The sequence below is a fragment of the Erpetoichthys calabaricus genome, chromosome 4 (genome assembly GCF_900747795.2).
Source record: "Erpetoichthys calabaricus chromosome 4, fErpCal1.3, whole genome shotgun sequence".
NCBI classification, from domain to species: Eukaryota; Metazoa; Chordata; class Cladistia; order Polypteriformes; family Polypteridae; genus Erpetoichthys; species Erpetoichthys calabaricus.
Genome location: NC_041397.2, coordinates 172,911,604 through 172,937,843, shown reverse-complemented (window position 1 = coordinate 172,937,843; position 26,240 = coordinate 172,911,604). Strand labels below are relative to the sequence as shown.

The 26,240-nt window shown below is 36.7% G+C and overlaps 1 protein-coding gene across 1 annotated transcript in view; it reads right to left on the bottom strand.

Annotated features, from left to right (window-relative positions):
- The window catches only part of clybl (citrate lyase beta like), a 352,991-nt gene that overhangs the window by 19,150 nt on the left and 307,601 nt on the right, over positions 1-26,240 (bottom strand). The window contains exon 3 of the mRNA XM_028799953.2: positions 9,370-9,558. Within this exon, the coding sequence (XP_028655786.1) occupies positions 9,370-9,558 (189 nt within the window). The remainder of the gene's footprint in view (positions 1-9,369; positions 9,559-26,240) is intronic.

Here is a 26,240-nt window from a genome sequence, read left to right as displayed (position 1 = left end):
TACATAACGGTAGTGAAATACAGATTTGTATTACATACGCTGAAAACACCAACCTCAAGTTCAATATTAAAAGACACTTGAGATTAGAAGGGAGCAGAGATTGTGCAAATTCAGTGTATGACTGTGTGCCTTGACTAGCAGAACTAGAGAGCACAATGAGCATTGGGTATGAAGTCCTGAACATCTCTGATTGGACATTTATATGAATGTAAGACTATGCATGTATCTCCAGCCTTTATGGAGTGTCAGTTTGATCTAGTATGGCAGGTTTGTTCAACAGAGAAAACATGTTCTTTGGTTTGAACAAAAGCACAAGTATGGTTTTTTTGATGGCATCAGGCAGATAATCGATGCAATTTACTGTTTATATTATTACTTGATGACATTAAGAACATCCTGCATCCTTATTCTGCTGGGATTATTGTAAAAATTTTAGAGTGAAATGGTATCAAAAATTAATCAATAGTATTGCACAGAATGGAATTAGAAATTCAAAGAAATAATTTGACCATTTTGGTTTGATGTAAAACCATCTGAAGACTCCTTCACACTACCACCTCATCTCCATTTCTGAACCATTTGTTTTATTTGATGGACTATGACTATGTAGGTGTTCAGTTTCAGGCAAATGTTTGCAATAACAGGTTAACTTCTGCTACTAAAATAATAGCAACACACTGTGTAATCTCCAAAAGATATACAAGTTACAAGAATGTGTTCAGAATGTACATGATAAACTGATAGTTAACTTTAAAAAGAGCATTTATTTGTTGTCAGTTCAATTTGTTTCCTGCGCTGCCCTACCAGTGCCTGTTTAAATCATTGGAAACAAAGAATTGAGTAAGCTGTAACAAATACAGTATGTTGTTCTATACTGTTCTGCAGAGCAGGTAGAAATATGAATGGACCAGAAGACTAAGTGTATTTAATACAAAGCCGAGTTTGTAACTGTGAATTCAATTAATCTTTTTTGCCAAGTCAAAAAGCAAAACCCTAAATCATAGTCAAAGATCAAATTAAAAACTCTCGATACCAGAAAACCAAAGACAACATGTCCATGGCAGATTTACTGTCAGTATCCAATCTTGGATGACCCAGAAATGTCCGAAGTTGACCTGCTATCATGTGACAAGCTGATGTCAAGTGTCACACTTTATCATAGTAATTCCTTAGTAACATAGTGACACCTGCATCACAAAATGGCAGTGCCCATAAAAACCAAGATGGAATTGAGAAAACATGCAAACATTTTAAACTACTTGAAAATGAAACCAAATCAGAAAAGTAACATTGACAATGGATTCAGCAACCCCAAAATCCATAACTTTAAATTTAAAAGCAGAAATCTCTTTAGATACAAATTAGAAACAAACCGTAATTGTAACATATGCAAAGTGAAATATTCACACCATTCCAGTTTGCATTTTATGTAAAATCCCCCATGTTCACCCACACTCCTGATTGTGTCACCTACTTGGGTCAATGTACATCTTGAAGAAAGTTGGCTCTAACCTGTACTAAGTCTCTTCTCACTGAACTTATTGCTGTTACATTAAATGGGTTTACAAATCAAACTGAGTTATAACCCCCTTTCACGTCAAAGTGCTGGTGTGATTCCTATTCTGTAGACAAAAAGTCAACAATATATCATCATTTGTGAATTTTCCCTTGGGATTAATAAAGTATCTAACTATCATTTATTTTTTCTGATATAGTGATTTACAGTTATACATTATTTTTCTCATTTAATGTGCTTGTTTAGAGTAGTACACAAAAAAGTTGTTTTTTCGACAATCGATTTAATTCAAAAGACCAACACAAATGATAATCACTAATGAGAAGGCGCAATACTAACCGATCCCTGATACTAAGAAGTTCCTTTCTAAACCACAACCTACTGTGCATCTTGACCCGTATATTCTCTTTTTGTCAAAGCATGTATGCAGATACAGTATGCTAACATACATGTAGACTCAGGGATACATACAGTAGACACATACTCTATTGCATACTTCACGTAAAGCTTCTTGGAAAGTTTCTCACTATAAGGAATATTTTTGAACATCAAGACAAGAAACACTAATGAATCAGCCAAGACTAATGTTTCATTTGACCAATAAGGCATCATGCTGTAAGTTTTCAAAAGAGAAATATTTTAAAACACACATAGACACACCTGCCCACAATTAGTGAAGGGAGACTTTGAGTCTTGCCCAGGAAATAATATTTACACTAATTAAAAACAGTAGTTAAAAGCTTCCTGCTTGTTGCCTCAGATGGCCGCGAGCAGCAGTCACCTACAACTGCTGGCCCTAAAAGCAAACCTTTAAATATGCAGCAATTCCTTTTGTTCTTGTTTCACATTAAGTGAAAAAAGAATTTATTTTAGGGCCTGTTTTACATTTCACGGCACCGAGGTACATAAACAGTGCAATACAAGTACAGATTTGCATATTTTATGCTCTCGTTGAGATGAAGCATTTTTTTTTCTGGGAATATCAAGCATCTTTTCAGCACAAAGAACAAAATGGAAACAAAAGTGACTGAAACTGCTGAATTGACAGAGCTCTGTGACAGACTGTGTGAGGCAAAGCTGGAAAACAGTTATTTAATGATGTCACTGTCTTCTGACATGTCAAGAACCAACATCCGCATTGAAAAGTTTTTTTAAAGTCACTGGGATGATTCTTGTAGAACACTTAAGCAGAACAATGTTTCCAACAGAATGTCTGACACAAGGAATCAAGAGAGGATTAAGAAGCTTTGTAGTTAGTTGGACCGAGTGTTACATTTGTTGTTGGCTTTCCATTTAATGACATGTAAAACAATCTGATCAATCAAACCAATTACTAGGGAAAGACAACATTCATCGCACAACAGTAAAGAAAAGAAAGGGCAGTTACGTAAAAAAGAAACTGAAAGGCTTTAAGTCATTAAATAAACTGTGCAAAAACTACTAATTCATTCCATTTATTTAAAAACCTGATTCTTTTGGAAGAACATTAAATTCACTCAATCTTTGTTTTTCACAAGGCACCATCATGAGCATGAACTTACCTAGAAACAAAAACAATTGAAACTGGCCTAAAATCTGCTTATAGTACTCTCACTAATGCAAGTCGGGCATAGAAAAAGTGGAATAAGCGAGAATATTGCAACTAATTTTACACAGCAATTATACACCACATACCCTAGACCTAATTTTATTGAATGACACACAAAAGCTGGCATCCAGAATACAGCTAGTGGTTCCATTGTGACTGCACCGGCCCTGAGAGCTCCGTCTGAACACAGCTTAAAAGCAGTCCTGCTGACCAATCAGCAGCTGCCACCTGGGCCTCCCTGGTTATGCGCTATAATTTTGTTTCACTACAGAGTGGTTCATTAAATTCACATCTTGCAAGCATGCAATTATAAACGTTTTGACAGGCAAGTCAGCAACAAACAATTGGGCTCACTCCATCTTTTGTACATGCTGATAGAAAAGACCAAGAGCTGATATTTGTGAAACATCATTTACTTTTGATTTCATACTACCTGAGCTGGAATTACTCTGTTGCATTTATTTCACCACATTAACCATAAAAAGGCATGTTTTAGAAATATTAATATTGCATATTAAGTAGAATGCAGTATGATACAATGATTTTATTTTTAGAAATTATGTAGACTCTCTGGTAAATTTCATTGATAAACTAAAACATTTAACTGTAAACCTGTTTTTGCCCATTGCTGTATGTACTTATATATACACAGATATATATACATACTTATATATATACTGTACACACACACACACACACACACACACAGATATATATATTCATACATACTGTATATATATATATATATATATATACACACACACACACGTACACACACACACACATATGTATATATATATATATATATATATATATATATATATATATATATATATATATATATATATATATTTTACACACACATACATACAGACAGTATATAAAAATACATCTTGTATCTTATCTTGTATTTCTCATATTTAAAATGGTGCTACTACAAAACAACATTGGTACATTGGTTGACAGGGATATATTTGTCAAGTCCTGGACATCAGGCCACCATGGTCTTGATGGATTTTGGACTGTATCATAAAGGAATGCTCCATGCAAAAATTATATTTTTCATATGTTACTTACCCCATGTACTGTACTTTGAAGACCTGCCTTCTCCCTGTCATTTGTTAGTCAAGAGTGCTGTCTTCAATTCAAAAAGTCTCCCCCAAGAATCTTTGGGTTTTCTGTTTATGTATGTACTGATAATTCCAGAAAAAAACTATATAAGAATATTTTAGAAAAAAAGTTATTATTTTTGCACATTTTGAACAAGAGATTTCACAAATGACATGTGGATCATGTGCGTTGATTAAAATGAGAATTGTTTTTTCTTTTACCCATGGATGTTATACAGCACTGGCCACCATTGAGTTCTGTTGTGTTATAAACTTCTTAATCTATATTTTGCATGAAAACATTTTTTTTTCTCAACTTTCATTACAAACTACATGGGGTAAGTAACATAAAAATATTTTTTGGGTGGAATATTCCTTTAAGTGAATAAATACTGCATGAAAGAACCATAATATAATTTAAGTTTTAAATTCATGAGCATAATGTATAAACAACCCCTTGCTCTACCCTATGTGGCACCTCAACATGATAATTTACTAATTTGATGTCAGAGGAGACCCAATGAATGCCTTGCATATGGAATGTTTTAGCTGCTGTTTTAAATCAGCAGTTACAGGCTGAGTACTCAAAATCAGTTTCAGTTTCTTGAGCCCATTTTCTTACTGGTGACAGCAAAAGGGTATTAAACTTACTTATAAAATTTTGTATGTATTTAACACAACAATCATTCTAAACCTAAAATACAGTGTCACTCATGTGCATTTTGGAGACACCTGAAGGCCTCTGCAGATGAAAGCACAATTACCCCAGGACAAGATGGAGCACTGATGCTAATGACTTCTCCCTTTTCCCCCACAGCTCAGAAGCTCATGCAACAGATGACACGTAACTTGATGTCTGAATTAAGCCCCGCCCTTTCTTTGAGTGGAGATGCAAAGTGAGACAGATCTCTGGAGGTAAGTCGTCTTTTGACCTTGACCATCTGATGAGACAGAGCTTTGTGGATTACCTGTAAACATTCTGGAGGAGCAGAGCTGTAGGCAGTGAAACCTTATTTAGTGTATTTGCATCACTTTTTCTTTTGCCTAATTTAGTTTTGATTAAATGGGGATCTCCGTGCTGGACTATACTTTCAGTATCAGTCCCAGTCTGTGTTTTCCACAACAGCCACAGTAATTAAAATCATTAGGTCTATCATGTCTCTTATACATATGGACATACTTTTTCAAACCCACTCGATCCAGTTTAGGACTGTGGGGGGCCAAAGCCTATCCTGGAAGCACTGGGCACAAAGCAGGAATCAACCCTGGATTTTCGTTTCAGTCCATTGCAGGGTCCACACACACACAAACTCCAACTACCACTAGAGATGACTTTAAGTTACCAGCTAATCTAACTGACACATCTTTGGGGATTGGAAGGGAACACCATGTGCAAACTCCACATGGACCACACCATAGTGTGCAATTTGAACACCGGCACCAGCTCTGAGCAGCAGAGGGCCAACCACTTACTCCAGTTCTTGTATATTCTCTTTATATTAGTCATATTGTGTTTTCTTAAATATAAATCTGATTAAGTTCATTTGACAATAGAATTTACTATTCACTAATGCTTTCAAGCTACCTTTTCCAAAAAATTATTATTATAGAAAATTGTAATTCTGTTTATTTTGCAATTGGTTTTTCTTAAGCAGGTTGAAACTTGAATTTTTCCAAAACCATTCTGTAATCATGTGCTATGCAGCAGTTAAACAAACAAAACAACCTGTCATTAAAATTGAGGCAAATTGTTAAATGCGCGAGTGAGATCTCCACAATGATTCTGGAATACAGTTTAGATTTCAATCACATGGCAACAATCTTCCTTTAGAGCTGCACATAATTACAATTGACTGTAAACCAGAGATAGAATTTCAGAAAGCAAGCAGCCCATATGACCAATTAACATGATTTTTACTGCTCATTATTATTTCATGAAGACCTACATAGGTCTCATATTTGGTGCAATTATGCTTAGTAGCTTTCCATCAGCAGTGAAGCATCCAACTATTTTCTAAATCTGCTTTATTCAGTATGGGCTTGTAGAGAGACAGAAAGTATTCCAGTAATAACAGGCACAAGGCAGGGCGCCAGTTTATCACGGCACACGTCCATAATCATTATAGCAAGCCAATTGACTTTCATCAATCATTGTGTGTTTGGACGGTGGGAGTAAACTTAAGCCCCTGGAGGAAATCTAAGCAAACATGGGGAGAAAATGGCTCAATATTGTCACAAAAACCTTTCCACTGAGCACTAGCCGGCTTGGATTCGAACCAGGGTTTAGACTCTTCAAGGTAACAATGCTACCTATTGCACCACCATGTACCCAAGCCATGAAGCAAACTGAATAAGAAAGAATAATGTCAGTAAATCAGAAAAAGCATTTAGTTGGAATAAGATCAACAGTGTTACACAAGCCAACACTTTACCTGTGGATGCTGAAAGTAGCATACAGAAGCTGCTGGGACTGAGAAATAAAATAAAAATGAAAAATAATGTAGGCAGCATTAGCAATCTCTAGCTCAGTCTATTCATGTGTCTGACACCCTGGGTTCAAATTCTGAATCTAGTCATTATGCATGTTCTCCCCATGTCTGTGTGAGTTCTTTTACTGTACACCAGTATTCATTCAACATTCTCAAAGATGTGCAGGTCAAGTTACTGGAAGCTCTAAACTGGCCCAATAGCTGGTGTTAGAAATGCTGGCACTTGTGCTCTAATGCCAACAGAATCAATAAATTGTATTAACATTGAAATGTTGGGGCACGTGAGTAAATGTAATGAGAATTAAACATTGCAAAGGTCCGTTATTCTAATTCATCAGAAACAGGTATTGATGGGAACAGTTGCAGCAAAGTATGGCCGTTCTATCACATGACTGTCAGATGGCAATCCAATTGGTTTTAACAATGAGTGGTATATAGAATTAATTAACTAATGATTGAGAAAAATTGCAACCCTTAAACCAAACATGAACAGTTTTCAGTGGTTTTCTCAACTCTGATGGTGAAAGATGGAGAGATACCATTCAGTTTAGTGCATGCTCAGTTCAGGACTTCTAAAGCTCTCACAAACCTGTTATTGTTCATCCATTACTCTGAAAAGTGAGATATGACTGTTGATGGCAGTGTAACTCATTTGCATATTGGAATCTCAAACGACTTTGATTTAAATATAATATAATAAATATAATTGTTTAAATATAATTATTTAAATATAATTCATTGATACCAGCTCAGCTGCTGGTCTCATCAAACCAGCATCCTGATATTTGCTTTATATCAGATTCACTTTACTCACACAGTAAATCACCTTCTTCTTCACATGCTTTATGTGCCTGTATTCAGTTTGCTCTGTCACTGCAAATGCTGTGTGAACACCCGCCCTCCGTCACCAGCCGCCGTTAATATATATGGACGGCTCATGGTGGATGACTTTTTGTTTTAGAGTTAAAAGTTCCAAGGGTTAAAGCCTAACTGCAGGAATATTTATTCAAAAACAGAATATGAAATTCTTATTAATATATTTTGATTGATTTTGGGACCCTTGCAGCCCTGGTTAGTCCTTGTGTAAGTCCAGTTTTGATGAAAAATAAAAATATTTTTAGTAAATTATTTTATTTCAGTTAGTCTTTCCAGCTAGTTTAACAGTTTAATTTAGTGTTAGTTTTTCATTTCGGTTATATTAAATATTTTATTTCAGTTTATGATAATGTTTTTTTTATTAATAGTTTCAGTTTTGATTTTAGTTTTCATTAACTATAATAACCCTGTGTAGTAGGAACCGGGAAAGCAGAAAGCGGGGTGATGCACATATTGAAACCTTTCCCTCATTATTCATAGAGCAGAGGACAAATAAAAGGAAGAGATCTGAACTCACTCTCTTTGCCCTGTTAACTATAGGAGAAGAATAAGTCAAAATTCATTTCCGAACCTGCTAGTTATGATGCACAAAAGTGAAGCTGAAACCTCGGACCGCATTGGTCCTGTCGATTCCTTTTTTGTATTATTTTTTCCTGCAATCATCTCTAAATGTGGGCCCCAACCCTTCATCTTGTGTTGTGTAACAAAGTATCTTTTCTAAGGTGGATGGAACCTTTTTTAGGACAAAAAAAAAAACTGGATGGAGGTTTCAAAAGACCTGAATTCTCTGCAGCTCCTAACACATGGCAGGGCCAAATCAAAGCAAAACCAATCTTGCTTCCCAGATTTTGAATGCTTAACTTTATAAACACTACTTTATAAAACATAACCACTTAACAGGGTAATGACCATTGCAAGTCTAAATGTAGATTATTACATTTATTCTTCAATTTATCCCTTAAGTGACAACATAACTTTACATTTGCATCACTTACAAATCTATCATGACTATTCAATATATGATAAATTACAAGGAAGAAAATGTTACAGTAAGTGCTGGTGAACTGAGAGCTGATTGCAGGGTTGATAATACAGTAGAATCTGCAGCAGTGCAAAAGGCCCACAAGTCAGTTAGGGAATACATTTTGAGTTATACTATTGTAACAAGTGAACCAAAAAGGTTGGCATCAGGAAGGGCATCCAGCCATAAAAATGTCTGCTTCTATATCTTCAAGATTTGGGAGGCAACTAGCCAACTTGAGTGAACCCGGAAAATGACCATTAAGGTGGCAGCGAAAGTGATGGAGAGAAAGAAAGAGAGAGAAAATTTTTTTTTAAACATGATTCATGTACCTGTATAGCTAATGCCTAAAAACAAAGCCATTGCACTGAAAAGTAAGATTTCATCTCCTACAGACTTTTCTGAAACTAAGGAAACAACTGTGAATTACTGAAATATGAGTGAGTGATTCTTTAGCAGACCTACAAATGCAAAAGTGTTCATTAATATATTATTCTATACACTAATGATTTAATCAGCTTTGTTCAGCTGGCCAAAATATTGGTTTTACTTGTCTTAAATTGTAATACTTCTTAAGCAGATAAAAAATCAGCACAGTTTTCCTTGCACAAATTAGAAAAAGTAACCCACTTTTAGGGTTGCCAAAAAACATTGTAGCATATTAGTAGGTCGGAGATTACAGTTATTTTGTCTGTTTCACATTTATTTCTGAATGTTCTTCAAGCCTTCGGCTAATACAATCTTTATTATGTGTCATTGCTGATACTCACCCATTGGATCTCTTCAGTGTTCTCGACCTTTGGTAACATCAAGGCTGAGGGCAGTTGGTTTGCCTGCAGTATGACTTCCATGTCCAGTTCTGCAAGACCACTTGACACTGAATTAATCCGGACACATTTCTCTGTTCTGTTCAGATCAATCTCTTCAAGCATTTTTGGGATGGTCATTCTTGCTTCCTCCTTCAGAAACAAAATGTGGGATACAGATTAAAATTGTCAATATTAAGAATGTGGTAAAGTGTTTTCTTCAAGTTCCCAGCAATTCCCAGCAATAATAGACACTGGAGCTAATTTAGCAGTAATGGGAATAAGGTAGGAACAAGCCCTTGATGAAAAGCCAATGCTTTGTAGTTCTGTTTGTTATATAGTATTTAGTAGTTTTTGCAAATATTTTTTTTCTGTATGACCCTAAATGGGTCACCTAACTTATTGTAGAAATTTGTGCTAGTGTCCACTTATATAAAACAGTAGCTATGCTATGTAACTTCTCCTGGGAAAGCTTGTAAGACAATGGGCCTCAATTATAGTGTCATTGGTTAATTGGATGTAACTTAACTTTTCTGTATACAATATTTGCATTTTATAGCAGAAGACTAATATTATTGGCTGACAGTGTGTTGTAGTGTTTAAGACTTTGGACCTCAAACCCTGAGGTTGTGAGTTCAAATCCTGCTACTGACACTGTGTGACCATGAGCAAGTTGCTACACCTGCCTGAGCTCCAACGGAGAAAGTAAAAGAAATATCACCAATTGTATCATAAATGTTGCAAGTCTCCTTGGATAAAACCATCTGTCAAATAATAAGTAATAATAATAATATTATGTGGTAACTGGGGCTGCTTACTCTTGAACATGCTACATATCATTGGACATGAACATTCCTGCATTAACTCAATTCCTGCTTTTCCTAGTTACTTGGCTTTTGTTGATAATCATTGCAAAACACAGTTTTATAGGAAAGTGTACTCATTGGAATTGAACTAGGTAATGAGTAGGAGTAATGTGAAATTTAGTATATTTACTATTATCATTAGCAGATTTTTACCAGTTTAGTTTAAATTTCTCACTGAAGTAAAGTATTTCTTTTTGTATTTTCTTGTCAGTTGTATGTGGTTCCCCCTTTAAAATCCGCAGATACAAATTTATATGGAAAGAATTTTAGGGAACAGGGAGGATGGGGCATCCCCATTCAAAATAAGCAGACATGCATGTAAATGTAAACAGTCTTGGAAGTTGGGGGTGGAGGTCCCCTTTCAAAGTCCGTAGATGTACATGTATACAACTAAAGAGTGGGGTGGGGGCTTTACCCTTTGGGCTTTTGTGCATGTTCATATATTGGTGTATGTAACCTAAATCCTTTCATGAGTCATATGCAATTTAATATTAAACATAGCAGAATGTATATGGCTCATTAGCAATTAGCTAAGAACTTTGGCTGCATTGTATACCAGTGACTACTGGCTTTAGTACCCATACAATTTGAAAAATAAGTCCAGAAATTAGCTACATGCTCATTAGAACCAATTTTGTATTACCAATCCATCAGTATGTCAGACTAGAAGTGTAGGCATCCACTGCTTTGTGAAGATAATCAGTTCCTGAAAACTCCATTAAAAGGTGAATTTTCATAATGCAACCACACGGATGTTTAAGGGGCAATCAATGGTTCAATAACCGTCAGTGCCTCTGATATGTAATAAAACTGAAAGAAGGTATCTTTTCTTTTTCCCATTACCATAAACACAATGACATGATAAGTTAGCAAATTAATATACCAAGTGTACCTACATTTGGGCTAAGCAAGTATTACATGCAATTTAACTTAGTAATCCATCCTGTCAAAAACATGACAATAAAAATGGCAGCAACACGATTTAGATCTCTGCTGAGCCTTTAAAGATCGCAGTTCGTTTTGCACAGTGCAATGGATGACCCAATGTGCCAGGTTTGCCAGTGGATTTGACTAGGATATTCAAGTTTGGCTTTTTAACAGGGGTACATTTCTTGACTGAAAATGGCGGGAGTTAATTTGGCCCGATTTGGATTTAACTCTTTAGATGCACGTTAAATCCCACAGTTCATTGGTGTAGATAAGCGATCGAGTGTGCCAGGTTTACTAGTGCATTAAATTAGTGAACCCACATTGGACTACATAAACTTCACATGCACTCAATACGTAAAATATGAATTCCTTTTGTAACTTGTGCGAATAAGAAGCTATGGGCTAGTAAGTAGATGGCTAACTATTGTCATTTCCTTTTACTATAAATTAGTGTAGTGGTTAGCGGTGCTGCTTCACGGATTTAACAATCTGGGCTTGAATGCATAGCCTGCTTTTATAAACTTGCCAATATCCATTTCTGTGGACTGTAACTGTGTGAGGAAAACATAGGACTGTTCAGTGATATGTCCTGTTTCCAGTAAATAATGTACAATTGCACACAATGGCATTTGGTTCTTATCTGAATGTATGCCGCGCACACGCAGTATTGGCCGGTGCGACCTTAAAGTACCTGGTGCGCAGGCTAAGGTAAGTGGTGGGCACGAGATATATACATGGTGGGCACGAGATAGTAAGTTGTATACACCAAATTGTTTCCCAGGAAGGAAATAAAACACCATATCTCCTCAGGTGCTCCATACGAGTGTGCAGACGAATACCTGTAAACATAAAGCACATACCTAAACCCTTACCATCCCACAAGCCTAATCTTAACCATAGTGTAATGGGGTATGCGATGGGCATTTCGTGACTGACATTCTGGGCATTACCTGACATACGTCATAGGTATTGCAAGCTGCTGTTAAACCCATCTCCAACCACCCCACACTCCTTTAATAAATATAAGCCCTGCCGCCTGCTTTTTTATATCACTGCACTACAAGAGCTGGAAGTGATGTCAAACTGAATCGCCATGGCCTTGGTAAGGTCGTAATTAGGTAGCCCTGAAGTGCTCTTTTGTAATATTTTAATCTAAGTTTATCTTGTACGTACGTAAAACTATCTGGTACGTACGTGAAAAAATTTTGTACATACGTAAAAGTAAAAGAGATATTTTCATGTACATACGAGATAAGGGTTATCCCATAATTTTTTTCACTGTGCGGTTCAGAGCTTCCGTACATAACTGCCATTAATTAAAAAAAAAAAAGTTAAAACATTTCCAGGATCCAACAATAACCTCAATTTTTGCTTAAATAACACCAAAAGGGCGGAGTGGTGGCTCTGAGGCTAAGGATCTGTGCTGGTATCCAGAAGGTTGCCGGTTCGAATCCCCGTCACTGCCAAAAGAGATCCTACTCTGATGGGCCCTTGAGCAAGACCCTTAACCTGTAATTGCTCCAGGGGTGCTGTACAATGGCTGACCCTGAGCTCTGACGCCAAGGGGTATGTGGAAACTAACAAATTCCTAATACAAGAAATTGTATAAGGTGAAATAAAGATAAAAAAAAATGAAAATTGATAGATCAACCTTAAAAATAACTTTAGTCATCAAAACAAGCCCTAATAAGATATTTGCTCTTCATTTACTACTGCAGCTGGTAACCTATATTTTAGCAGTTCAAGTTTCACATTCAAAGGAATGGCCTTTTGCTCTTTCTTGGGATTTTCGAACTAGTTCATGACCTTTTTTGGAGCCCCGATGATCAAGATGATAGAAGAAGACACCCAAGCAACAGATGTATCAGGCTGAGTGAATCACAGACCATATATGTAGCATCAGCTGTGAGAGTGACCAAGACTGGGATAGCGAGCCACCAACATTCAGCCGCACCCCAGACATCCAGACCCACTCTGCTCTGCAGGCTGCAGTGAGGTGTACTTGGAATGGCTGCTGAGATGATAGGGTGTTTGCGATAGCAGATCACATTTGAAAATCGTCCCAGACTTAGTTTTCATAACTTTGAAATTTCAGCACCATTGTGGCTTGTAAGATAAGAAGGGTATTAAATGACTTTCTTTCTTATTTTAATATTGCAGTTGTTTGTAATGCGAAGAAGCCTGTGCTTGACAAGGTATTTTTTTTACTTAAGAAGTGAGGATTGTTATGTTGAGTGGAAGAGTTTTCACTTTTGTAAGATTTTGTTCATGCTAGTTTTGAAATGATACTAATGATCAAGAAATACAATAAATAAAGAGAAGCATAATGCAATAGTACATTACTATGACACCACTTGTGCAATACACGTGTTTTCTTGTAGATATGCCTCTGCCATGAAATCCTATAAAACCTCCCAAAAAGACATACACAGAGTAAAGAAAAAATGTTTAATACTCTTCTTGAGCTTGAAAGAGAAGAGCAGCGCTGAAATAGAGCAGCCATATTTTTAGAACATAAGGGATGAATCTTGTTATGTTTTTTTCCCCATTTTTAAAAAGTGAAGCATAACTCTAAGCCACTGTAAGAGACAGTGGTCTATTATTTTTACATTACAGAAAAATAAGGTGGTGTACTAGTAATATAAAAATAACAAGTATGTTAGCAATTGTGAAAAAGATTTCCATCTAGTACAGTTCTGGCAAGAGTGATGCGTACATGAGGATTTATTTGACTGCAATATCAAAAATGTCCATTTGTGAATTATGGGCCAGAGACAAATACAACATTTATGGCCAACAAGAGCTGTTGCCTGGGTTTAAATCTCACATAATGGGTCAAATTCTGAGTAAATTTTAAAAAGTTTGAACTATGAGCAATTCAAAACAAAATTATTCAGTGTTTATCACACAGAAAAATGTCTTTTTCACTCATTGTAATGAAACATCTTATTACCAGTGTTCTTTCTTTTGAAATCCAAGAAAGGGTTTTGTTTAAAGCATTGATATTAATAAAGGTAAGATAATCTAGAATATTAGATTCATTACATTGAATTCAATCTGTAATTTACAAGTGATGGATCAAATATTTTTAGTGTTTGGCAGTGTTAGCTTTCCATGTACTGAGTTTTCCTGTTGAGCCAACATTGTAAAGTGCACAATCATGTGGTTTTGTGTATATTCATATGGAATATATTCAGTGTTAAATTTTAAAAAACATACGTACCACACTCTTCAGCGGTTATGTGAATGAGAGGCATAAAACAGAACTGATTTTACCATTGTGGTACAGATTATATGGTTTGTGAAGTTGCAGAAAAAAACACATTTGAACAGAGAAGTGTGAATGAGAATTTAGGGAGTAGTGTTAATGAGTGAGTCTGGTGTTACACAACTGGCTGTGAAATAAATTTTAATATCAGGTTTACAAAGTTGTATGTGAATTGAAACTTGTTTCATGAATCACTAGTTGATGCAAACAGTCCACATAAGAGCTATTCAGGAACATGTCATATGTGTAAAGGGAAACATTTTTAAACCAGTCCTGGTGTGGGTGTGACGTATAGATAGATAGTATAGCCAGTGGTCTTGATGTATGTCTCATGGAGTATGTTTGAGAGAGTTGTCCACTGCTCTTCAAATGCGTGTTGGTGGAAATCAGGTCTTTGACTGGAGAAGAGATGGAGTTCCCCATGACTGACCTTCTGGAGGAGTCTGGAATCGTGCTTCTTTCTGCTTGACTTTGGGCTTTATCAATGTTTGTGGTGAAAGTGACATTCATGATTGAACAAACCAGGCAACAGCCTGTCAAGCATAGTGAATGTGACATACATATCCTTCAGGTTAGCAACACAGATGGTTACATAGATTAGGAGATGCCAGAACTAGGACTAGGGTTGCATCCATGTTGTCTTGTTTTAGCTAATCTGGCATAACAGTGAGTTGGTGATGACAAGGTCATGTTCCCAAACATGGGAACTGGTGTTTCCCACATCTGCTCTGCTATATTTGGAGTCATATACAACCACTGCATTAACACCCCAGGCAGGAGTATCATCTTGTGTTCTTTGGTAATGGCCGTCAGTACTACATGGAGATGGCAGTAAAACTGTTTCTCAATATCTTCATCAGCCACTAGACTTAATGTATATGCAGGCAGTCATGAGGTACTTATTAATATCAATGGGAGGGCATGGAGGCTGGGGTGGAAATCTTGTTTTTGATAGCTTGTTTCAATGCTTTTAAACGTATGCTTCAACGTTTTTGATTGGATAACTAATCAGTTATAGATGCAGTTGCCGAATTGCAATTTTGCTTAATTGTGAGTGCTTGGTAACCTTCTAGCAACTGCTGGAAATATTCACGTCCATGATAAGGGACCTCCAGTTTCACAGTCTTGTCTTTATTGCCACTTGCCCATCTCTGCAGGACTTAGGTGGGAGCCTGTTTTTGAAATTTGTTAATGTGTGAAGGCCAAAGTGCAGGTGCAGGCAAGCTATAGAATTGTGTCAAGTTAGTGACATTGATCCTGTAGAATAATGGCCATTGGCCATAGTTCAACATTTAATTAATGCACAGATATTGTTTGGTTCCATTTATGTTGATCGGTTTCTACTTCTACTTTGGTTTCTACTTCTACTTTGTTTTCTGTGTATTTAAGCAAATATATGTGTCTTTCATTGCAATAATTCTGTATTTAGTAATCTGTATAATCTATACTTGCATTTTATCTGAAAACTTGTCACAATGCTTTGCGCCAACACTCAGTAAAGAGCGCTATACAAAAAGAAACTGAATTGAATTAAATCAATGTCGCACTGCAACCTTCTTCTGCCATCATAGCCAATAATTTGTCTGATCTGTTACTGAGGAGTTAGATGAGGGATAACTGTTTGTCTGGAGCTTATTCCTAAACATTTTCATGATAGGCGACCCTGCCAGAAGCAGAAGACTCCTGGCAATGCTGCTTTAAGTTACATCAGCTCCCACAGGTCTCACCAGTATGTCAAGGTTACAATCCCAGAAAGCCAGGAATTAAACAACAATACTATGCAATACATAATGCATCTGGTGTGGACAGAAACAGAGGCATAAAATTAAATTAAGGTAAAGATGGAGTGTGAAATGTTAATAGTAACTAGAAACCAGAAGAGACTTTTAATAATGCAAAGTCAAAGAGTGTATATTAAACAAACAGTATAACGGTAGGTGTTAGGACATTGGCTTTAAATAAAGAATGTACAGAATGAAGAATTCCTGATATAACTCTTTATGTGTTTGTGGTATAGATGATGCATGAATGTATGGGTGGAATGATTTACCAAGCAATATGCAAGAAAATACTCCTTAAACAAGAAAAAAGGGAAAAACCTATGAAATATTAGGAACCTTAAATGGTACATTTATAGTAGGTTAGATAAAATAATCAAAGGCAGTAGAATCAGGTGAATGTCCACTTGAAAATCTCAAGAAAATGGGAAATTAAAGAACAGAAAGTAAAGAAATTTAAAAGTCAGTAGCAACACAGGTCCATCCATCTATTTTCCAACCCGCTGAATCCGAACACAGGGTCACGGGGGTCTGCTGGAGTCAATCCCATCCAACACAGGGCGCAAGGCAGGAAACAATCCTGGGCAGGGTGCCAACCCACCGCAGGACACACACAAACACACCCACACACCAAGCACACACTAGGGCCAATTTAGGATCGCCAATCCACCTAACCAGCATGTCTTTGGACTGTGGGAGGAAACCAGAGCACCCGGAGGAAACCCACGCAGACACAGGGAGAACATGCAAACTCCACGCAGAGAGGACCCGGGAAGCAAACCCAGGTCCCCAGGTCTCCCAACTGCGAGGCAGCAGCGCTACCCACTGCGCCACCGTGCCACCTGCAACACAGGTCATATATATAAAAAACATATCAAAAAGATAGCAGATTTGTAGTAAGGGGTAACATTTAAAGCCACCAAACTCAAAAATATTTAAAATACATCGATGACAGCCTTGAAACGGTGACAACTACCTAATGTCAAATTTTAGAAGCTGCAGTTAAAATGTTGGTCTTAAATTTAAATCCTAACTTTAAAAATAAAACAAATTGCAGGTTAAAAGTCACCCTAAAGATGTGAAGCAAGACCTTTTACCCCTGCTTGTGAAAATTGTAATTCATGAGATTCCATTGAATTTAAAATTGTTTTTATAAGGAGATAGAACAGATAGAGGTGTCAAAAGGGGAACCCTAAAGAAGAAGAATTCAGCATCATCACTGAACAGAAGATTGTTCACAACATAAAGCAACAAAGGTTCATTGCTCCAGTGAGATCAAGATGTTTACTCCAACAATATCATGCAGTCAGACATACAATATGTCCGATTTAAGAAGGAAGCGACAGCTTAAAAATAGGACAGGTCAGAAAGAACAGATGGATCAGAAACGGACACAATGTGTATGATGAGTGGTGCAATAAAATTTTGAAAAAGTAAAAACAGACTGCCAGTTATGGTGTCACAGGTGCCACAGTAAATTTGAAAAAATAAACAAGAATAGACAGGCATGGAGTTCACAAAGTAGTAGCTGTGGACAACTGGCAAGATGGAATCCATTCGTATATCCATTTTGCAAGCCTAGTTTTTCAGTTACAGGGTCACAGGCAACCAGAGCCAATTATGAGGCCATCAGACTCAAAGAAGAAGCCAAACTTAGGGGAGCCTCCAATGTGGCCTCTGTCTGGTCCTGCATGTTCTCCCAGTGTCTGCATGGATTTTCACCCTGTGCTATGGTTTCCTCCCACAATCCAAAGATGTCCACGTTGAGTTAACTGGCGACTATAAATTCACAGAGTATACATGAGTGTGTGTGTGTGAATGTTTCCTGTAATGGACTAGCATCCTAAACAAGATTTGTGTCTACTGGATAAGCACTGCTTCCTGATGACCCTGTAATGGAAAAAATTATGTTTGGAGAAAGGATAGATGGATTTCATTACACCCCAGACATGCACACAAGAAAAAGGAAATGCATATGAAGCTTTTGTTTCTGAAATGATCAAATTAAAGTATGAAACAAGTCTGTGTATAATTTAAACATCTGATATACTAAACGTGTGTATATCATCACATTTAATATGATACCTGGCGGTGGGATAATAAATCTCGTCAACTGTAAGGCACATGCACATACACATTTTTTCACGGAATTAATACTATGACCTGATAGTGTGATACTTTGAAAGGATATTCCTTCAAAATGCTACTGACAGTGTGAATAGTTAACCATGAAAGATGACAGAAAGACAGAACATCAAGGAAAACATCTGTATTAATAATCTAATTCTAAAAGCATATCTGCCTGGCTAGAATAGCAACAATATGGAAGGTAGAGGGAACACAGAGGCTTGACATCTAATAGTTGTAGTTTTTATATAAGTTATCAGGATATTCATTAGTAAAACCTTAATTTTGAGGGCAAGATGGCATAATGGTTAGTGCTGCCAGAACCGTACAAGAACCCCCCCGCAAGAGTCCTGGATTTAAATAAAGGCCTATTCCCTGTCTGTGTGGGGCCTGCTCCTTCTACCCTGATTGATCTTAAAGTGATGCTACTTCAGTTTTTTGCCACTCCTAAAGACAAGAGTTAGAGTAGTCCACAACAGACTAACATTCTGTCCATGGTTGGCTCCTACTTTGGGTCTTATGCTGCTGGAATATATTTCAGACACACTGCGAACTTGTAATGGAGTAAGCTGTTCTAGCGTACACAGTAGACAGATATATGGGTGATATTAAAAAAACAAGTTACCATTCAAAGTAAAGAATCCAAACACAACAACCAAAGCATAGCAATCACAAAGTCTTTATTTTTTTAAATGCTTTTCGTAGCAATTGCCAATTGCCATCGTAAGGTTTAAGGAAGCATAGACACAAGAGTAAAGAGTATACCAGGTAAGCCGATCTATGTTTCCTAGGAATTTGTATTTTAGTACTTTCTGATTTATTATAGAAAAAGAGAGTGGCAGCATGTTTCATGTTGGTTGGACATGCAAGTAAGAATGTTGCTATACTATGTGCTCATGACAATAGAGCTGTTACTACTTCTTCCTACACAGAAGTCTCATTGTTGTTTTATTCATCACATTTGTATTAATTAAATCAACAGCGTGCTTTTCTGGACTGATTGCCCATTTCATCTCATATCTATTAGTACTTTAATTCCCTCCCCTGCTCAGCTATACTGTCTACACTCAAATCCAATTGGAAAACAAAGGTAAAAGTTCTTTGGTAATTCTTCCAGATGTTGACTTTGTTGTTACTGTCAGTTTCCTTCATGGCAGTTGTGGTTTGTCTGTATCTCACAAGTTGACATCTTATTGACAACACACACATATGAACATAAACAAGAGCGTGCAGTTTTGTGCTTTGAACCTGCAAGAGGACAGCCTAGTGTCTGGTTTCAACACTTGTTTTCATAGACTAATTACATCACTGAACACTCCATCCATTGATTTACTAAATCTGCTTAATCCAATTTCAGGGCTGTAGACAACTTGAGCTTAAGATGGCATCAAAGGGCAGGGAACAGTCCTGGATAGGATGGTGTGTGCATGAACCCATAATTTCTGGGCCAGTTTAGAGCTGTCAATCAAACCAACATTCATGTTTTTATAGGATTGGAAAAGATGTGATTTTCTTAAAATATTTTTTTCTATTGTGAAGGTGTTTTTTTAAACCAAAATTTTAGGTAGATAATATTCTTATCCTAAGAATTGAGATGCAGTGAGACTTTTCCATTAAGAGAAATCTGTATATGCCAATTCAAAATCTGTTGCGGCATTTTTTTTTCCGCATTACACTCAGGTCCATACTGAAGATTATACTAATGTGTATGGAAGTGACTACAAGTTTGCTTTGTAAAAACAGCCAGTTACTTTTAATTTAAAATTGTGCATTTGGATGTCAGCATTTTAGGATTTTGACTAAACAAATAAACCTGTCGTATGATAAATATTACTAGTTACCCTGATTAACCTAACACATTTGTATTTGTAATGTGGGAGAAAAAAAAAAAACAACAGAGACATGAGCAGAACATGAAGATGCCACACAGACAATGACTGAGTTGGGATCGGGACCTAAGACTGTGCTGCTGGAAGGCAGTAGTGCTAACTGTACCCTCCAGTGGATTGGCACCCTGTCCTCCATGTATGCTTTGCCATGTTAGGGTCTGGGTGTCGTGATCCAGAACTGATTTAAACAGATTCAACAAAGGGTGGATGAATAGAAATATTTACTGGAAACACAGCACTGCACACCCACATACACACACAAAACAGCATACAAAAATTGTTTGATAGAGTTTGAAAATATCTCCTGAAATCATATCGCTAAATAGTGAATTGATAGAAATGTATTCATCCCTTTTCCACATCTGGTTTTTATGGCCATGATTAGAGATGTATGAGCTATTAGAGTAACAGACTTGAGGCAGGAACCTGTTTTGGATGAGACACTAGTTCACACTAAGGCACGGCTGTGTACCTAAGAAAGTGGTACACCTTTGAACTGTTGCAGAGAAGAGAAGTCCCCTGTTGAAACCCATGCAAACACATGGAGGACATACACGCTCTACAAGATCCACATTTTGTGCTGGTGCACTACTGTGCCATCAGTTATTAGCTTTACAAAAAACATTTTAATATCATGCAGACACAGATGTTCCACAAGCATTTGGTTTTTCCAATGTGTTGCTATTCATTGTATTAAATTTATGGTGCCTGATCCATAAGTGGAACAGAAGAAAGTACTAAAATGATAACACTTTGACATGATGAAACAGTTTTTATATAAAAAAAAAAATCTGTCAGCTAACTATCTTCAAAAAGCTCAACACGTTCAAACTGAGTTTCAAATGAGCTTATGGATATTTGCTGTCTGATCAACACTGATCTCACTTGTCAGCAAAAGAAATATGAAGTTCATTTGATCTAAACCTCTTTTTATTCTTTTTTTTCCTTTTTGGCTCACTGCAGTTCATTTTAATATATGCCTTATGTTTAAAAAATGAACGGTTCATTTTATCAGTCTGCTTATATTCATGTTGTGTTCAGGTTTACAACCAAGTATTCCGAGCAGCAGAAAAATGAAATGATCAATTTATCTATGTGACAACTGCTATAGGAAGCAGCCTCATAGTTACATGTGGAAAATTAATATGACAACAACATAGGGATCTTGTAATTTGGATATTCAGCTTTTATAGACAGCAAATGTATGTTCTGAATGTTTCTGATAGATAGATAGATAGATAGATAGATAGATAGATAGATAGATAGATAGATAGATAGATAGATAGATAAGGAGTGACCAATGATAGATTTTTCAAATAGCTGTTTTGCTTTTTTATTAATACAAAACATTCATTCTGCACAAACTAATTATGTTGTGATACACAGTATGAGATAAATTGGCTTACTGTTAATACAGTATATACATTTAATTATGCTTCCAAGCCATCTTGCATAATAGTGTTTACTTCCTGGATGCTTTCCCTTTTGTTATTATACTGTATGTACCATATTATATTTAATTGTGAATTTTCTTTTAGACAAGGTACAAATTGGGCACACATGAAGACTGTTGTGAGGTAAAAGTTTCAATTGTTTTGTCATTCACTGTGGGTTTTGTTGGATTGACAAAGAATTCTAGCACCACTTTCTATATGAAGTATTACTACCACTTGTGGACATCAGATTTTTCTCATTTTTTATGTAGTCATTTAAAGGTTGGACATAGGAAGCAATGACTCAGCTCACCATCCTGTGATACTTAGAAGTATACAATATGATTTTGTATGATCAAGTGTCATGTAATGCTGTAAATATTCAATGAAGCACAAGTGAAATACTCAGGACTCAAACAGTCAAACTTAAACTAAGAAAACTGGTACATCACCTCCAGTCACTAAACTATAGATAGATAGATAGATAGATAGATAGATAGATAGATAGATAGATAGATAGATAGATAGATAGATAGATAGATAGATAGATAGATAGATAGATAGATAGATAGATAGATAGATAGATAGATAGATAGATAGATAGATAGATACTTTATTAATCCCAATGGGAAATTCACATTATCTCATATAATATCTCACTTAAGTTCATAGTGTGTCTTTTTGGATATAATCTCTGCTTTATGATATCACAGGGTAATTTTAAAGCTCATTGGTAAATATGGAATAGCTGTCCTGGAATGACAACCTTGATGGGTTTCCAGGAACAATGAAAGCCTAATCAGAATTACCAAAAGTAAACAACAGAAAAAAGTCATAATGTGTAATTCTTAATAAAGTAAATGGCCTGAGAAGCAAACCAAATGCACTTAATGTAACTGGAATTGGCAACCACACCTTTGTCAATGAAACGCCTTGCAACTGCAATAAGAGGAGATGAAAATTTGTTTAAGTGTACTGTAAAGGACTTCTGACTTTTACAGAAAGGGGGTACAGCATAAACACTGAATCTCAACCTGCAAAGTAAGCTTTAATTCATTAAAGAAAAAGAATCCATATTGAATTAATTACTTGTAATTTCACAGGGGGGTGGGGAGAAGGGGTCTCATTTTTAAAACTTTGCATGGATTTAAGTGGGAAAATATGCCCATGAAGTAAAATATGTAAAATATGTACGCCAAAAAAAAATCAGATTTATAAAACCTGCCATACGCACATTTCTATGCAATTTATCCTTTACAAATCACGGTCACCTTGTATATGTTTGTATGTGAGCACACCTTGAATACTGCCCTGAAACATTTGTATATGGAGTATGCTAATCAGCCACATACATATGCAAGCACAATGCAGCAAAACATTATTGGCTGGTACAGCAGTCTCTCTCCTGATATGCTGAGACCCCAGCATGAGCATTCAAGAGCATTTGACTGTGCTCTGCAGCTGAGCGTGCAAGGTCATGCGTGGCATGATAACCCCTCTCCTCTATGTTCTGGGGATCAAGGGAAGGCAGAAGACACCAGCATCTGAGTGAGTAGCTGGTACATTTAATGACATGATTGCTATTATAATGACTAGTACATATGAAAAACTGAGGGTTCAGCCCTTACCAACAAGCCAGATATCACGTACAGCACCATCATGTCTGTGAAAGTTACTTTGCCTCAAAATAAATGAATCACAGGCTGACCCAGGCCTCAGAAACATGACATCTGTCAGTCTCATCCTTGCATCACAGGTGACTTCTTGTCACATCTCAACAAAAGCAACTTCATTCCCGGTAGGTGCCCTTTTTGCAATATGAGTGCAGTAAATTGTTCTGATTACATTAGGAGAACCAGGCACTGCTGCAACTTGCCTTTTTATTTTGGCAAAAGCATATTATGTTTTATGTATGTATACCCGCACCACATGAAAATTGGATGTAGTGCCGCGCCAGCTGGTTAATTGCTTCTACCTCAGCATGTATGATGGAGTGAAGCTTGGCTGAGATATTCTTGACCTCAGTTCCCTGAGAAGTGATAATAGGCAGCTGCTATAAAGTAACAAAACCTAAAAAAGTTCTTCAGTGCGAATATGTAGCATTGGCCCACATAAAAGGGAACTAAAACACAGTCTGTGCATCATATCGATCAATATTAAGGTGTAATATGTTTGTCAACACAATATAATAATGACTTTGTGATATGAATTAATCTACACGTGAGTCGTCATTTAGTTGGTTTGGCTGCATTTCCTTGCGTGATCAAGGGTGTTGTCATTTTCCAGGTTCTCGAAATGTTGTGTGTGCATTGGTTAGAATTGCTGTAAAAGTTTCTCCTGTTCCTCCATCAAGTTTTTTTTTATAGACCCAACGTTTATGTGGGAAGTTGAGTAAGCATATTTCGAGCCTCTTTTTGTACATACACAAGCTTTAAAAATGAGGCCCCTGGAGAGCAATTTCCGCTATGGAGAATTTTCAGTGTATACAAAATGAAAGAGAAGGGAGGGTCCACTATAAATATTAACACAATGTATGTGTTTCTAAACAGTTACTAGTTTCTAAATAACATAGCTTGATTAGATGTATGTGGGCCTTGTATCTTTCCCGTTTTATGTCATATTTCATCATGTTCATTTGAGATCCTTAAATTTGATACGAGTGTCCAGTTTGTGTGCCATTTTGTTGAGCTCAGAATCCTTGCTCCATTTGCAGCATTGGGAAGGCAGTTAGTATACTGCAAGCTGGTCTTTTAGAGATGGACCGTTCATGGTGGACATGACTCTGTGAGATAGAGGGGTACAGCTTGAGACTTCATTGTAGCATTGCCCTGACAGTGCCTGTCTCATTGGACAAAAATGTGCGCACACACACCCACCGCAGAATGGCAGAAATCACATTTGCAATTTGGAACAAACCTCACCTATTGAAATAGTGCATTTCATTAGGAGATACTTAAGACAATAAAATGGATTAATATCAGAAAATGTTTTGTTTTCTACAAAATAAAAAAATAAAAATATCATGCTAATATCTGCTTATATATGGTTTGTGTTTGTTTTATTTAGACTTATTTGCTTGGGTATTAGACAAAAATATTTTTGCTCTTTTTCTGCCTTGCCTTTTGTTGTTCCCTTTTTCTTTAATAAATTTTTTAAAATTCAAGGAACTTTACTTTTGCTTTGTCAGAGATTTTAATGGCTTTTCCATCTTTCCTTTTTGTTACTGTGGATATCCAACCTTTTTTTTTCAACTCTAAAGGCATTAGCTTCATTTTTGGGCATAGGCAGGCCTGAAGTCTATCTATTGAGTTTGAGATTTTGCTGCCTGGGGTGTGGATAGTTCAGTGGACTCAGGCCTGAAAGTAGGACTGGATTGGCCTTTGGTGTTGTTTTTTGAGGCCTGTTACCTGTTTCGGGCTTCATTGTGGCCAGATTTCAAAGCACTCCTTTGCTGTGTGGTGTGAGGAAGGAGTTGCACGATATTTCTGGCATTGTGATTGGTTAAAGGTTTTGACTGTTCCTGTGCACCCAAAACTCTGATTCAGAGGGCTGCATGGCCCTGATTTTTAACATTATGCAAGAAGTGATTAAAGGCTGAGATGTTTTTTTCAAAATGTATTGTTTTAGTCCTTTTCATATCACTCTTCAATATTCACTAGTGTCAAGAAGTGTGATGAAAGGCCAATCTATTGATGTCTTATTAGTATGGTTTTACAGAGCAGTTTTTAATGGGGATGAGAATATTTGCTCAGAATGCTGGAATATTTGATGGAACTAAGTTCCTGCATAAATAAAGCACTGTCTTTATGTAGTATTAAGAGTTACCTGGATGGCTAGGGGTGGCACATACCTGAAGAGGCATTCAATGGATACAGGATGGAAGAAATGCCAGACAGAAGCCATTTATTTAAAGAGAATCCCATTGTGGTAATTGGAGTACTCCTCTATTGCACAGTATAGATAGATGTGATTGTTGTACAAATGTAAAAGATTCCCAGAAATCCATTTTTACAGGGAAGTTAGGTGAACTAGAAGAACTGGATAAAGGATGGGACCAATTTTTCAGGCCTAGAGGCCACAGGAAGAGTGGGGTAGGGTGGCTGTTACTAGGATCACACTTCTCCATGGCAATGAAAATTCCTGGCTGCATGTGTAAGAACTGGGATTCAGGCATGGTGGAGGTGAGGTTTAAAATGATTACTTCCTGTCACAGCATACTGAGCCAGGAGGCAGAAGGTGAGTTTTGTCAATGACAATGAGCTATGGTGGCCAGGGTTTTGATGGTACAGGCCGTGAAATTTGAGTTTGGTACACATGGAGATGTGTTTCTGGATGCACAAAATCTTCAATCTAGAGAGGGTTTCCTTGTGTAAGCTAAACCCTTACTATGTTCACTTGGTACCTTGTGTTGTACTTCCTTTACTCATCCCACCTTTATTTTCATTAAATGGACCTCCTCACGATATTGAAGCTCTTTGTCTATAAGGGCACTTAGGAACAACATTCCTTACATGTTGAAAACAACCTATTTATTTTTTCTCATG